This window comes from Spinacia oleracea, chromosome 4, assembly GCF_020520425.1.
Source record: "Spinacia oleracea cultivar Varoflay chromosome 4, BTI_SOV_V1, whole genome shotgun sequence".
NCBI lineage: Eukaryota > Viridiplantae > Streptophyta > Magnoliopsida > Caryophyllales > Amaranthaceae > Spinacia > Spinacia oleracea.
Window position 1 is genome coordinate 78,768,815 of NC_079490.1, and position 13,450 is coordinate 78,782,264.

The 13,450-nt window shown below is 35.4% G+C and overlaps 1 protein-coding gene across 1 annotated transcript in view; it reads right to left on the reverse strand.

Moving 5' to 3' along the window:
• Positions 1-5,264: 5,264 nt before the first annotated feature.
• Positions 5,265-13,450, reverse strand: part of LOC110791261 (phosphatidylinositol-3-phosphatase myotubularin-1) — a 42,812-nt gene continuing 34,626 nt past the window's right edge. Inside the window, exon 19 of the mRNA XM_021996017.2 lies at positions 5,265-6,336. Coding sequence (XP_021851709.1) covers positions 5,827-6,336 — 510 coding nt within the window. The 3' untranslated portion in view covers positions 5,265-5,826. The remainder of the gene's footprint in view (positions 6,337-13,450) is intronic.

Here is a 13,450-nt window from a genome sequence, read left to right on the forward strand (position 1 = left end):
TTCTAAAATCTTTTAGGTAAGAAAAAGCCTTTTGCTAATAGTCTAGAAACTACTCTTGGTTGATAGGTACGTCTAAGAACTTATTAGGTAAACCTATCGATTTTTCCACGGCATAAAAGGACTCCTTACTTATATCGTTGAGTTTCACCAAAACTAACATGTACTCACAATTATTTGTGTACCTTACCCCTTTAGTATCGATAAGTAACACCTCGCTATGGCAGAAAACTATTACTAAGATCGATGTAAAGGATATCCAAGTAAGTGTTATTTTGGCATGGCACCTTTTAACTCAATTTTTAAGTTTGGAACTTAAGGCTCTTACTATGTTGGTTAGATTTTAAGTGAACTAAAATCCTTAATCATGCAACATAATCAAGCTTTGATCTCATGCATATTTAAGACATATTTAAAAGCAATAAATAACTTAAAGCATGCATAAGATAAATGTGATCTAGTATGGCCCGACTTCATCTTGAAGCTTCAACTTCAAAGTCCGTCTTGAAAATGGATTGGAATCTCCATCTTGAATTTCACCGTGGGATGCGCCATTTTCTTCAAGTAGGATAAGCTATAATTAAACTAATTACAACTATTTGATGGTATGCAGACCATAATTTAATTGAAAAATAAATTTGGTGCTTTAGACCAATTACATTCAAATTAATGGTACGCAGACCATATTTTCTATCCTATTTGGGCCATACTAGTCACTTCATAACCTGCAAAACAGTACATATACAATATATACCATTCATCCATTCATTATCATGAATGGCCCACATAATTGGTTAGTTAAAACAAATTGTATGCATCACTTAAATATTTGCAGCAATTAATTAAGGGCACCAATAATCTACCAATTATTCAGTCCTTATTAATTCTAATCAAGTTGTTTAACCTTAAAGGATTTGCAGACCTAATCAAGAGTTTATGACTAAAATTGCTCCCACTTAAACCAATAAATTCATATGCTTTACTAATTTTAAACATAAAATGTATTTCTAGTCTAACCGGAAACATACAAATTTAATTAAAATTTAAAGCTCATATAAATTTATAATTGAATCCACTTATTTAATTTATTTTTCAGTTGGATTTAAATTAAATCAAGGGTTTTAATTTTAGTAAAATAATTAGAATAAATTAAAACTTATAATAATTATAATATTCAAAATTAAAATCCAAGAAAACAATTTAAATTATTAATTTTAAAATTAATTAAAATTACATGAACTGAAAATCTCAAATTAAAATTTAAAACGATTTAATCGTAACACAAGGTACGCACATCACCACGCAACGCACAGCCATAGGCCACACGCACACGCAGCCATCGCTGGCCACGATGCGCGCAGCCTCTGTGATGTGTCGCGTCTGCTGCTGCTCACCCTTGCAAGGCACTGCACCCGAGCCAGCGCTCGCTGCACGCGGGCCAGCGCTCGCTGCACGCGGGCCAGCGCCCGCTGCACGCGGGCCAGCGCCCGCTGCACGCGGGCCAGCGCTCGCTGCGCGCGGCAGTACGCGTTGTGGCGCAGCTCGCTTGCTGCCCACACGCGACTGCCCGCATGCCTTGCCCCTCGCCCTCGCCCATCACATAGCACACACGACCAGCTCCTTTGCTTCGCGCGCGCGCCACGCTTTGTTGCTCGCTGCATTCGTACCGCACGGGCAACGAGCTCCCTTGCTCGTCGTCGCGTGCCCGCACTATACAACACCCCTTAAGGGTAACACGTATCTACCATTGCTTTATGGGTGCAACATTCATGAGCGATTTCATAAAAATTTAAAATTTTTAATTTAAAATTAATGACAAATTAATAAAACATATTAATTTCATAATTTTAGGGCGAAAAATCGAAAATTTATTAATCAATTAATTTCCGATTAACATGGATTCAAATCTAGGTCATAAAAATAAAAAATTTAACATAAATTAACAATTTTTATGGTGGATTTTAATCATGGATACCTAATTAAATTATTAATTAATTATGAAAAAAAATCAATTCTAAATTATTCGAATTTCAACAAATTAATCATAATTACAAATTAGGTTGTATAATTAACAAGTCTAGGCATTCATAATTGTTAAACATATACTGTAGGTCAATCAAAAACTCAAGATTTATCAACAAGAATCGCAAATACTAATTTAACATCTTAAATTTACAAACTTTTGCGTTCGAAAAACTAAAACCTCCGAAAAGTCATAGTTAGGCTTCGAATTTGGGAAATATGGGTTCGGCCAAAAAGTATTTTTTTTTGTCAAAATTTTAGAATGCCTTTTACATGCGGAATTGACACAAAAATCACTCGATTTGGATGAGTAACGAAGAAACTGCCGAAAAACTGCGTACATATAATTAAATAAACGCAATTTGCAATTAATTACGAAAATTAATCACCCCTTTAATTCTTTGCAAATTTGTAAAATTTAACCATGTTCATGCAATTTAGATTATGAAAATAATAAGAGGCTCGTGATACCACTGTTAGGTTATGATACATATGAATAAACATAAATCATGCGGAAAAACCATAAAGCCAGGAAACATATTATTTACACATAATCATTTAGCATAATTCAGATGCATACACTTTGTAGCGTGCCCTCCCTAGCTGCGCCCGAACCGAACAAGAACAAGTCTTTAGGACACCAAGTGTCGTCCCTCCGTAGATAGTCCACAGCACGTCCGGATCCGCCTTAAGCTTGACCAACTAGAATCGCCCTTAAGGTTACTAGGAATTTCGGCTATTTGGGTTGCAAGTGTATGACTGATTTTTGCTTGAAAATCTTACCTTTTGAATACTTTAAATCTCGATGTAAATATGTGACCCTAGCACCTATTTATAGAGTTTATGGAAAGGAATTATAATCCTACTAGGATATGGATTTATTAATTAGAATCCTATTAGAACTCTAAATAATAAATTTAATCTTTTAGGATTAGGATTTAATCAATGCACGAATTTCGATAGGATTAGGATTCGTTACGAACACGAGCGTCGCATGACCACGAGGGAAGCACGCACCGCGCAGGCCTTGCGGCCCACACGCATGAGCGCTGCCTCGCAGCCCACGAGCACGCTCAGCGCGCGCGCCAGCAGCCTTGCTGGGCCTGGCCTTGCTCTGGGCCTGGCGAGGCTTGTGGCCTTCGTGTTGGGCGCTCGGCTTGCTGGGCGTGGGCCTGGCTTCGTGCTGGGCCTTCGTCTAGCAAGTCTCGTCCGATGCTAATTCGTAGGATGCGCTTCCGATTAAATTCCCGGTTCCGGAATTCATTTCCGATACGAACAATATTTAATATTTCCGATTCCGGAATTAATTTCCGTTTCGAATAAATATTTAATATTTCCGTTTCCGGAATTATTTTCCGATTCCGATAATATTTCCGATTCTGACAATATTTCCGTTTCCGGCAATATTTCCGATTCCGGCAATATTTCCATTTCCGATAATATTTTCCGATACGTACCATGTTTCCGTTTCCGGCAACATCTACGAATTGGATAATATTTATATTTCCGATACGATCCATATTTCCGTTTCCGGCAATATCATCGTTTCCGGAGTATTCATTTCTTGCTTGTGACGATCTCAGCTCCCACTGAAACCAAGATCCGTCGATTCCGAATATCCATAGATGGAGTATTTAATTCCATTAAATACTTGATCCGTTTACGTACTATTTGTGTGACCTTACGGGTTCAGTTAAGAGTAAGCTGTGGATTAATATAATTAATTCCACTTGAACTGAAGCGGCCTCTAGCTAGGCATTCAGCTCACTTGATCTTACTGAATTATTAACTTGTTAATTAATACTGAACCGCATTTATTAGGCTTAATATTATATGCATACTTGGACCAAGGGCATTATTTCCTTCAATGTGTACATATTAAGTCGATTGGAATAAGATCATAATCGCCTGTTTCTCTCTTCCCCTCTCTCCCTTTCTCTCTATTTTATAACATATATATACTCCCTTTGTCCCTTAATACTCGACCTGTTTTGACCAGACACGCTTGCCGATGCACAACTTTGACCACCAATTTCTTTAACTACATGTTATAAAAACTTGGCAAATTTGCCAAAAAACAACATTTTAAAACCTGTTTTTTTCGAGAAACAACCTTTTTTTTTGCAAAAAAAGACCTTAAAGTAGAATAAACTCGTGAAAGACAACCTATTTGAATTTTCAGGCGTTTGACCAAAAAATTTCGGCCTTGACTTCGCCGATTTTGCTATCCCCACCTCTTTCCCTCCATTTTTTCCCCCTTAAAACCTAAATCCTGCCAAAAATCCTAAAAAAAACCCTCAAAATTCATCTTCTGCCCTTTGAAGTTATATAAACAGTCCTGTTTTATACAGAACAAAATTATGCTCGTCAAACGGGGAAATAATACAGTTAATTGGCAGGAAACTTAGGTATACAAGTTTCATGGATTCTTACAATTAAGAAGCATGGTTACTGTCAGAATGAAGAGAGGGAGGAGACTACATTATTATGATGAGATTCCATGGGACTTTTTGATTCAGTACTTGAATGAGAATGGCTACTGTCGGAATGAAGAGAGAGAAAAATATTGCTGAGAACAGAGAGAAAATAAACTTTGAGGTTTTTTTTTGGATTTTTGGATGAATATAGGTTTTAGGGGGGAGGGGGGGGGGAATGGAGGGAAAGAGGGTGGGGATAGCAAAACCGGCGAAGACAAGGCCGGAAATTTTTGGTCAACGCCTGAAAATTCAAATAGGTTGTCTTTCGCAAGTTTATTTAACTTTAAGGTCTTTTTTCGCAAATTTTTTTTAAAAAGTTTTCTCGCAAAAAACGGATTTTAAAAGGTTGTTTTTGACAAATTTGCCTAAAAACTTATAAAATTTTAATTTTTTGAAAATATATATTAAGATGAAGCCAACAATATATTATATACTAACATTTATTTTCATATAATAGAAATAAAATATGATCAAAGTAAGTTATGTGAATAGTGCAAAAAGTCAAAATAGGTCGAGTATTAAGGGACGGAGGGAGTATATATTACTTGCATTATTCCCTTCGCAAAAAGCTAGCTAATACTCCGCAGAAGACTCTCCTTTTAACATCTTTAACCGTTGTGAAGAAATGGATTTTGACTTGAAAATGTAAGACCATTTTCAGTGGAAAATATTTTAAACACCTTACCAAATTGAGAACATAATACTTATTCATACAATCACAATTCAATCGAACACTACAATGAAAAATTTTAAAGCTGACCCACGGACTCACAGAATATACCCTAATAATTAATCACCATTGAAACAAAATTACACATGTCACCCTTTATTACACGTATTCTCATGAAGAACACTAAAGTAACGTGTATTTACACTCCAAAAAAATTTAAATTACAGGATAAATATTAGGCAACAAAAAACTTTTGCATACAGGGCTGTTTGTAGTGAGTACGTGGATGCTGTATAGCTTTGTGAGCTTTATCTCGGAAAGGATGGGGGTGTGATCTTCGATCTTGGGGTTAATTGGCAAACAGAGAGCATAACCTCATAAATGTTGGCCCTGGAAAATCAGTTAAAGAGTTTTCTTCTACAAAATCAGTACCAGTGAAAAGAAGCTTCCAACTCTAAGCGGTCTAATCTGTACAATCCCAAGACCCAAATCAAAAGGTGGGTCGTACGCCATTTTCTTTATTGCAAGTGTTGTACAAAGAGCTGAACAAGCGACCGGTTTTCTTCAGCTGTCACTTGCATCAATAGCACCTACTTTCTTCTGACTATACAACGAACAGGTAAAAGTTGCCCAAAACTGAGAATCAGCCCAAAAAAAGTTTTAGAAGTAACCGTCATCTATAGACAACCTATCAAAAGCATCAAAGTTTGCTTTCAAACCAACAAACTGGCTTCCAATTTGAGCACAACCTGCTTCAGGCCACCTACAGTGGCCATCTGGTGAACGTAAAGGGCAAAGAGATTCACATATTTGACTGAGAGAATCAGTTGGAAGATCATCATCAGGCATGACTGCAATGGAGACAGAGAGATCCGACTTTTCATCAGGTTGTGGTATTCTCTCAAATTCCCGTTTGGAAGGAGAGTAAAATGACTTCTGAGAGACTGTTTTGTAGTGTTCAACATCAATAGTGGTATCCCCAGTGCTTGAGAAGTGAATCTTGCAACCCAATGACTGGATTGCACGCTTGATAGCAGCATTTTCCTTGCTGGCCTTTTTAGCCAAGTGCATCGCAGAGCTTCTCAGTTGCTTCTCATTTCTCAATTCTGAGGTCAGAGATTCCATGGCAGCTGCAATTTCCCTAGCCTTCCTCTCTGCTGCATCCTTAGCCTGTAACAAAAATCGTACTCAGGAACTAACCAATAGTTATGGGAATATTATTTATAAAAAGAAGAAAAATACTAAACCAACACAACTGGCATATTTGGACTGACCTGGCCAAACAGAATGAACTGTATTGGTAACCTATCTATTATGTTCCTTAGACTTTGAGGATAAATATCTGATTTAAGTTCAGATCCAAGTTCCAGTCCTTCGAATTAAATAATGAGAAACAAGAATCATTTCCGAGTATGCCTATGGGCACTTGACCACATATTCAAGATCCAATATCTAGTGCTGTTGAAATGAAAGGAGCGTCATTCAAAAAAGAAAAAGAAAGGAGTTTTATCATTGGACCAAGAGGCTGTGTTCCAAAATCCATCAACATACTGATGGGGAAACGAGATGTGCTAACTAGTTTGTAAGTAAGCAACGATTAACAATAATGAATAACAATTAAACAACAAAACCAGGTATGAAACAGAGACAAGGACATTTACAGTGGGAACCCGAGAAAATGTAACAATTCACTACGGTTTTCGATAACATAATACGATAGTATATATTTAAGTTTAATAAAAACTCAAAAAATGTACACTAAGTACAATCAATTTGTTATGAAACGAAAAAAATGAAATGAAATTGACAATAAATTAAAAAATAAAGTTATTGACTATTCCTATATAACAAAGATTCCCACCAAAAAATAAAAGAATATATATAAAGACAAAAGGGTAAAGGGAAAAATAAAAGAATATATAAAGACAAAAGGGGAAATTAATACGAATCGTGCTAAATCAGAGTACGATGGGGTCTCCACCGTATTAGGTAACCTGGCCCCCAGCCACAAGCAAAGGAAATTTAATTTGCATAAGATCCATGGTCGTATGAAACTGAAACTACATTCTAGGCTATTATATAAACCTTGGTGATTAAAAGATTATGAAGATTTATGGAAGAAAAACGTAGGTCCAACAACTAAGAAGAATCATTACATAATACACTTGTAATTGATCATAAGCTGGAAAGGAATCACGGAAGCATCAATAGTGTTTAATCTAGGTGATGATTTATTCAGATTATGTAGAGTAGAAACTAATGATTCGTTGGCATTTTTGGAGCAGTATATCATGAAAGGTTGGAGATCATATAGAGTAGAAACTAATGATTCACTGGCATTATTGGAGCAGTATATCATCAAGATTTGGAGATCAGCATCAACAATTACTTGACCAGCAATAGAAGCACAAATTAGACCTATAAGCAGCTGTTTTAGCGGGCAACAGGTTCAGTAGAATAAGTCTAGGATGTGTAGCTATGGTCATGGTCCCCCTTTTTAAAACAAAAAAATTATATATATGTATATTTCCTCCGTTTACTTGCACACAAATGGGCACAAAGATTAAGAAAAATTGTAACGATCAAAATTGCTCATATGATAACAAACAAAAGAAAGGGAAAATGTTAGGTGACAATGGTAAATGTGAAATGTGACTAATGGTAAAATGGGTATTAAGTATTAACACACCAAAAACATGTGAAAATATACCGTAAACAAAATGGTGCCACTAATATACAACTTCCATAAAAGGAAAATGGTGCAAGTAAATACACAATACTGTGTGGCAAAGCAAGCATTGAAAGAGCTCCACTATGTCTTTATTTACCATACCACTCTTTTATCTTTTACCTTGGTTAAGTCAATCGACTCAGTCATATTGCTTTTTCCAACATAAAAGGATTTGGACCTTGTAGGTTTCTTAAACAATAAATATTTCAACACTATTCCCGTTTGGATGCATCACTTGAATTTCTCTTTCAAAAGAATGGTCGGTAACCCATTAGATCAACATAAAAACCCAATAAAAAAGCATATATGATTGTGGAGGGCTTTCCAAATCCTACCTACAACACGGAAAAGTATCCTCTATTCTAAGTAGTATTGGGCGGACCGACCGGAGTACAAAGAAACTGGAGTAGTTAAATTGGCGAACCGGGCGATTATACTTGTTGTTTTGCGTTTGTGCGCCCCGACCGGGCGGAGGCCAGCGGTCCGGTTTGCTTCGTGCCTTATATTCTTCCTTGAGATGCTTCATGTAACAACCATTCTTATTAACTTATTCATGAGATTAATATATAGTTCATTGATTCATGTAATCAAGGTGATTCCCTTTTCTATAATTAGGGTTACATGTTTTTCATATTCTTGAGTTAAGTATCTCATTACTCTCTCTTAATGACATTGGTCTCTTATAACCTTTGGTCATCCTTTGATTGCTACAACTTGAGCCTCCCCTTCTTCTTTAAGGATATAACAACACCTCATTTTCATCAGTTAATTGATTTGATTGTCATTGACCACTTTTGTTATTTGGACTTCTTTGAGTATTTGATTTTTCACTCATTCCTTATATATTCAATCAACTTCTAATAATTTGTGCTTAAAGATAATTCAATATATTAAGGATCAAAGTTGTGCATCGATATGCGTTACAGTGACCGACGTTACGAGTAAAAACGAACAAAGAAAGTATGTTGCTTATAAGTATGTCATTGTAATTCTCTATTTTACTTTGGTTTCATGTTTAATTTCATGGTGTGTGCTTTGATCTTTAAAGACGAATGTGACTTATTTATGCAATGTCTTATGTTTCCCTTGGTAGGATTGTTTTATGTTTTGCGTACTTGCTATCAAGAGGGTATTTAGCAGGTAGATTCCTTCTAATGGTTATTAGTTTATAAGCCTTTGTAAGTTGTTATTTCAAGCGTTAACTAGTCATGGTAATATTGTTTTTTATGATTCCAAGTTCTTTTTCTATTACCATAAATATTGGGTATCCAACTTGGTCCTTGATGGTTTCTTATGCATTGTTGGAAATATGCATACTTAATTTATGAAGTTTATATGTACCCATTTATTCTAGTGGGTAGTAGCTTGGGTAAAAAAAGTAGCAAGACTAGCAACCTTCCTAAAAAATCAAGGCACAAAGGCCCCTTGGACATGTTTATCGGTTCTACTCCCAAAGATGTATTGAAAGGAAGAAAGAAAAGGAAAGGCATATTTGGAGTTTGTGACAAGGAGTTAAGGGAAAAGACTTGTAGGCATATTGCTAGGAGGTTTTATGATGCGGGAATTGCTTTCAATGCGGTTAATTATGAGAGCTTTGGAGTGATGATTGAAGCAATTGGACAATATGGTCCCGGCTTGAAGCCACCAAGTATGTATGAGCTTAGAGTTCCTTTGCTTAAGAAAGAAGTGGAGGACACTAACAAGCAAATGGAGGAGCATAAGAAAGAGTGGGCAACAAAAGGGTCCTCCATTTTATCCGATGGATGGCGTGATTCGGTTGCACAAAAAGATATTGTGAACTTTCTTGTCAACTCTCCAAGAGGTTCTGTTTTCATAAAATCCATGGATGTTTCGGAAGTTGTGAAAGATGCAACTTTGTTGTTTCAAATGCTAGATGACATGGTTGAAGAAGTTGGAGAGGCAATTGTTGTTCAAGTGGTGACGGATAACACATCTAACTATGTTAAGGCCGGTAAGAAATAATTATTCTCCCTTTACTTTTTAGTTGAATTTAAGTCCTACATTTACTTTGTCTCTAACTTGTCAATGGTTATATTTGGTTTTGTAATTTGTAGGTAAACTACTTATGGCACAAAGACCTCATCTTTATTGGACTCCATGTGCCGCACATTGCGTTGATTTAATGTTGAAAGACATTGGAAAACTTCCAAAGGTCAAGAGTGCACTCAAGAAGTGTATGTTCATGAATGGTTATATTTATAGCCATATCCCTCTTGTGAACATGATGAGGAAGTTCACACATGAAAGAAATTTGCATAGCCCGGCGGTTACTCGATTTGCAACATCTTTCATCACTCTTGCTCAATTTCATAAACAAAAGGCCAACTTGAGGAAGATGGTTACTTCTCATGAGTGGAGTGCTTCTAAGTAGTCAAAGGAATCGGGTGGAAAGAGAATAGCATCCTTTCTCTTGCAAGAAAACTTTTGGAAGAATGTTGTTCATGCTCTTAAGTTGGCAAGTCCTCTTGTGAAGGTGCTTAGGATGGTTGATGGAGAGAAAAAACCTCCAATGGGCTACATTTATGAAGCCATGGATAGGGCCAAGGAGGCTATTTCTAAGACTTTTTCAATGAAGGTTGAACACTATCAAAAGGCTTTTGAGTTCATTGATAAAAGGTGGGAGGTTCAACTTCATCGACCTTTGCATGCGACCGGATTTTATTTAAATCCGGAAATCTATTATGATAAACCCGATCAAGTTGCTTGTGAGGAAGTTGTGACGGGTTTGTATGATTGCATTGCAAGGATAGTTCCGGATGTGGCAACTCAAGACACGATACTTAATGAATTGGATTCATTTAGGAATGCCGCCAGACTTTTTTCCCATAACATGGCAATTAGGCAAAAGAAGACCAAATCACCAGGTAACCACTCTTACAAGTATTGATGTATATAAATTAAATATCAACTTTTAAAGATTTTTAACACATGTTTCTAACTTTCTACTTTCTACTTTCTTTACAATAGCGGATTGGTGATCTTCTTATGGAAATTCAACTCCCAATCTCATGCATTTTGCCATAAAGGTTCTTAGCCTCACTTGTAGTGCTACTGGTTGTGAGAGGAATTGAGGTGTTTTTCAACTTGTAAGTAACCTTGCCTTTGTCAACTTGCTATTATTTAATAATATGATATGACCAATGACTTATAAGTTATAATCTTTATTTCTTACAGCTCCATACTAAGAAGAGGAATCGATTGGCACAAAGTCGATTAAATGACATGGTATATGTGACATGGATGATAATGAGGAGAATGAGGATAATGATGATGATTTTGTATTTGATGGTGAGGATTTGACATGGGGTGCGGTTGGTAGAGCCTCCGGAGCTAATGATCCTATCTATGCCACTAGATCATCATCAAGAGTTGATAAAGGAAAAGGGGTTGCTAGTAGCTCCACTCCTAGAGTTGTGTTGTTGGATGATGATGATGAAATGGAAGAGGACATTAGTGGAGAATCTGGAGAGGATTATCAAGAAGAGGAGGATGTGTATGACGATGATGATATAGAGTACTAGCATTTTAGGATGCCTACTATCAAGTTTGAAGAACTAATGTGTTTGCTTTTGTTTCTACTTATTTATTTTATGTTGATTGTGTGCAACTTTAAGTGAGAAACTAAGTACTTTGTCGTTTAGCGGTATGTTCGCAACTAATTGTGCTTCTTTTGGTCCATTTATGCATTACTAATATAATTATTATATTGTTTTTGAGTATAAAGTGTGTTATTTTTGTTCTACATTGAATTTTAAGCTTTTTTTAGAATTTATGTGCGCCTCATATCCGAAAGGCGCGCGCCTGAGCCTTGCGCCTAGGCTCCAGGGCCCTTGTGCGCCTTAGTGCGCCTTGCGCCTTTTTAAACTAAGAGAGACCTTATCAAAGTAAGGGATTGATTCTTTCTTCTTCTTATTATTTTGGCAACATGTGTTATATTACTTAGATCCTTGAGTGGCTTTGACCTCCATTCCTTTTGCATAGTCTCTCTTCAAAGGTATGTAAAGTATTTGTTCTAAGTGGTTAAACCATGGGGAGGTGAGTTCTCATGCTTGAGAAAGAATTATGTTTTATGCAATTCATTTGTGTGTTGAGTTAATCACCTATGTAATGGTAAATGTGCCTTATCAACATCTTGATGTATATTGATTTTGTGGAATTTTAATTTTCATAGTTGTTTAGAGTAATGATCTTTGTGGAGAATTTCAATTCTTAGTTCACCAAGGTGATAATATAATATGTTTGGTTGTTTTACTCCATATGTTGGTGATGTGTTAAATTTAGTTTCACATCACATGTTATAATATTGAGTTTAAAAACCTTCGCTGAATTCCATATATTCTCTTTTTAAAATTAAAATGTTTATTAAGTTAAATGGCATGAATTTGAAAAATATGTGAAAAACAAAGTTTCGTTTTTCATAGTTGGTCATCTTCTTATTTTTGAGAAGATATGTGAAAATTTAAATTCATATAATTTGTACGTGTGGAATGTACTATTTAGCATTAACCTTTAAATGACCTAAAATGTGATTTAGGTTGTGTATGCTAATATATTTTCCAAAACAATCATGATATGTATTGTTTGTGGTTTGACATAGCAATTATTTCCTCCGTTTTTTTTTTCACTTGCACCATTTGCAATCTCACACTATTCACACTATCTTTTATCATTTTTTTTGTGATTTACATAAAATTAATTATATAATCATGTTGGATCGTGTTAGATTCGTCTCGGCATATATTTTCAAAATATCAACTTTTAATACTTTTAGCTAAAGCATAATACGTGACATTAATGGCAAAACTTTTGCATTGGCGAACGTGAAACATCAAATGGTGCAAGTAAAAAAAAATGCAGAAAGTGTTTGTGAAATATATGAGTCATTTTATTTTCACAAATTTTATAGTGAACATATGTTTACTTCATCTTTCAAAGTACCATGGATGAAGTACAATGGTTTTTATTTGTAATGTTTTCAAAAGTATTTTACTTTAAAAAATTTGATGCAAATTCTTAAGTTTACTAATGATAGAAATAATTTTCACTAAAGTGGCTATGTTATTTTTTAGTATCATACTTTATGAAGGAATTTTCTAAAGGTGAGTTGTACAAAATTGTCCCATCAATTTTTATTTGTTCTGGTTGAACCAAGAACAAAGTATCTTATGATTTGTTAACTATGTATATTATTTAGTAAACATGTATTATTTTAAAGTCCTTACTTGTGCTTATATTTTGTAACGAAAATTTTAATGCAATGTACGTTATGCACTATATAATTGAGATGGCGAGGGGGATAGGTTTTATGCCCATTTCAGTAAAGTAATAAGCATTACTTATTTATCCCTATGACATGTGTTGTAATGCTTAACTGAGGTCTAGTCATTAAACTCTTAGTAGCAAAATACTACTTCTTCCGTTCCATAAATGTCGCACCATCTTGTTTTTTACACTATTTATACTACACCTTTGGTTGTCTTTTGTGATTCATAACTAAGAAAAAATATAATCATGTGGGATCCTCTTAGATTT